General features: G+C 44.0%; 1 gene segment (V, D, J or C); it reads right to left on the reverse strand.

Annotated features, from left to right (window-relative positions):
- Positions 1-1,625: 1,625 nt before the first annotated feature.
- Positions 1,626-3,323, reverse strand: part of LOC115290690 — a 3,581-nt gene continuing 1,883 nt past the window's right edge. The window contains 1 exon segment of the V gene segment in view: positions 1,626-1,694. Within this exon segment, the coding sequence occupies positions 1,626-1,694 (69 nt within the window).

A 3,323-nucleotide genomic window follows, 5' to 3' on the forward strand; every position in this document is an offset into this window, starting at 1 on the left:
CCAATGCCTGTTTAGATGTTGTCCTGAAGGTACGTTTTGGTAATTAACATTTAAATTTGTAGACATCGCATAATACAGATTATTCTCTGTAATGAGGGAGGGGCCTCATCCAATCAGTTGAAGGCTTTAAGAAGCAAGACTGAAGTTTCCCAAAGGAGAAGAGATTCTTCCTTAAGAGGCAACAGTAGAAGCCCGAGTTTCCAGCCCACAGATTCCCCACTCAAGGCTGCAATATCAACACTGACCTGAATTTCCAGCCTGCCAGCCTGCTCTACAGATTCTGGACTCGCCAACCCCCATACCCTACAATTCTCAAAATCTCTCTCTCCACGGATATCTCACTGGTTCTGTGTCTCTGGAGGATCCTGATGGATGACACTCTTCACATCCCTCAGGTGCCACCACTTCAGCCTGTGAGAATGCCAGGCATGGCACTCGGTTCTGCCTCCCCATCGTCCTTTCCTTAGACCATTCTTGTTACTTCTCTTACTTTTCAAAGCTCTCAAGGGGTAGGACTCAACTGCTGGGCTGCATACATGGGAAATCTAGGGAGACAGTGTGGGACATGACTGTACTCTCCAAGTCTCTACCCTTGGGGAAAAAGATTTAAGGGAAAATCCAATTGTATTTCCTTTTCTTTGTTCTTGTTGTTATTTATTTATTATGAGAGAGAGCATAAACCAGGGAGGGGCAGAGAGAGGGAATACCAAGCAGGCTCCACACTGTCAGTATAGAGCCCGATGTAGGGCTCAAACCCAGGAGCCCTGCAATCATGACCTGAGCCTAAGTCAGATGCTTAACCTACTGAGCTCCCCAGGTGCCCCTGATGATCTGGAATTACAAGCCCCCTGACTGCCTCTCACCCTCGCTGACCACGCCTCGTGGCAGAATCAACAAAATGGGTATCTCCAGGACTCTGAGTACCTACCCTACAGCTTTCTGAGGGAACATTTCGTCAGTTTTTTAAAAATATCTTTTAAACCTTCAGAGAAATATGGCATTCTTTCCCATGATTGGTCCATTTGCACTTTACTATAAAATATTCTCATCACAAATTTGATCCTGAAACTCCCTCCCGCCCTTGCTTGGGAAACACCAGCCACGAAAGGGCACAGCACCAAAGTCTCTCAGGTGTCCTGCAGCCACAGAGCAAACAGTCCCCGCTGGCATGTCTTTATCCACAGGATAGATCCAGTCTTTACTTCCAGTTCTCGTATTTCTTATCATGCATTTTTTGCATAAATTATGATTTTAAAATTGGCATTAAAATATTATTTTATCTGAATTGCTGAGATGGGTTATATATATCTCCATATACATGTATCTCCATATACATATCCTTAAGTTTTGCACCTGGGGCAAGGACCTCACCAGTCTCACTCTGATCCTGCATAAAGGACTTTTAATACCTCAGACTTACACATCTTCACTGTGGAGACAAAAATAGCCCTGCAATACCTGGTGATGCACAGGTTTCCAAATACATCCAGGAATAAAAGATTCTACTGGTTAAACTCCCAGCCCTCCGAAGTTCCAGATTCCTGATAGGAAAGAGGACCCCAGGGGCCAGGATCCTAACAGAGATGGAATCTGGGGTTGGCATGGAAGGGTTGGTGGCGCCCGGCTCAGTAGCGAGGAGGCACTGGATCCTCCTGAGGGGAGAAAGGACTGAACACAAAGATCTGAAAGGAGGCCTGGAGAGGGAGCAAAAGCAGAGGGATTGTGGTAAGAAACGCAGTCAGACAGTAGCCAGGGCTCAGGTCACACCACGCTGGAATGAGCTGGAGGGTTCATTGAAAATCCCCGTGGCCAGGACCACCCAGACCAGTTTTATTTGAACCTCCAGTGGTAGAATCCAGGCATCAGTAGTTTTTAACGTTCCCCGGGGGATTCCAATCACAGTGGCCAAAGATGAAAACCACGGGTGTAGGCCTAGGAGGATGTGACAAGAAGTTTGTAACTGCAATGCGAAATTTTTGAACACTTTTAAACGAGGAAATCATTACATCTAGTTTCTTTCTTTTCCTTTTTTTAAGATTACACTGGTTACCAAAGAGAATCATCCAAAAGTCCTGCTGCTCATCCACCACCTTTCTGTGCATTTGCTTCCCCAGTAAGCAAGGCTGACCACTGAACATCAATATATACTAAGAAGTAGAGCTGGAAGTAGACAGAAAGAGGGTGGGTGGACCAAATGTTTCTACAGGGGTAATAAGTTTACAGGGAGGTTATTTTACTGCCCTACCTAAATTCTCTGTAAGACTTATAAGTCACTTATTTAAAAATTATTTGACTGCTCTATACCTGCCCCTTTTTTCTCTTCTAACATTTCCATGACTTTTTGTCTAAAAACAATAAAATCTGACCTGGCTGGTAATATCCTGTTGTTACCTAGAAACCTCAATCATCCCATTAGATGTATGTAGGTTTGTGGGCTTATACAACACTGCCGCCTACTGGCAGAACGTCACAACTGCACCCTGACTAGTGTGTGGTGAGTCGCACTAGGCAATGTGACACGGTTTCTCTTCATTTTCGTTTTTAATGTTTATAGCAATGGCCAGTGATAAACAAAGATAGATCCTATACATGCCCACATATGTGCCCGTGCACACACAACACTAACACACAAACAGACACATACTGGAGTATTGCGGGTCCGAGAGAGACACACACACAAAATCCAAAGCAGTCGAGTCATAGACACAGGTTACACCCAGACATTAGAATAATTTCCCAGTTTTGCTATCCGCACACACAGAATCTGATTTTGAACTCACGGACTCATGGTTGTTGCCGCCTAATATAAACCAGTGCGAGACTCAGCTTCTCACACAGAACTACCAGGACCCCAAAATCTTTCACAGACACTGGTTATGTACTCCATATAAAAGGATTTTCTAAGCATCAAAAAGAAAACAATAATAAACAAAACGATATATTACAAAATGAAACATTGTCTAATCCACTTAGAAATTGCTTTTCTTAAGAAATCTCTTTGATTTGGGGAGCTCTGTGTTTGTGTGAGTCTCCAGATCTCATGTGTACCATATGGTATGTCTTGTCTCTCTGTCTATCGATCTATCTATCCATCTATCTACCTAAATATCCTGGGGAAAAGAGAGAAGAATGACGGATTACACACCACGGTGTAACAAATGGTTACCACAAGCTGCACACTCACGGCCTGAAACACGAAATTCTCCTTTCCTAGTCTCCTCAGCAGGGCTGCTAGCTCTCTACCTGGGAGATATTCTTTTTTTCCCTGCTTCTCACTTTCATCTTCTCGAGAGGTCTCAGGGTAAGTTTAAGTCATTACTTGA

This window comes from Suricata suricatta, chromosome 4, assembly GCF_006229205.1.
Source record: "Suricata suricatta isolate VVHF042 chromosome 4, meerkat_22Aug2017_6uvM2_HiC, whole genome shotgun sequence".
In the NCBI taxonomy this organism is placed as follows: Eukaryota; Metazoa; Chordata; class Mammalia; order Carnivora; family Herpestidae; genus Suricata; species Suricata suricatta.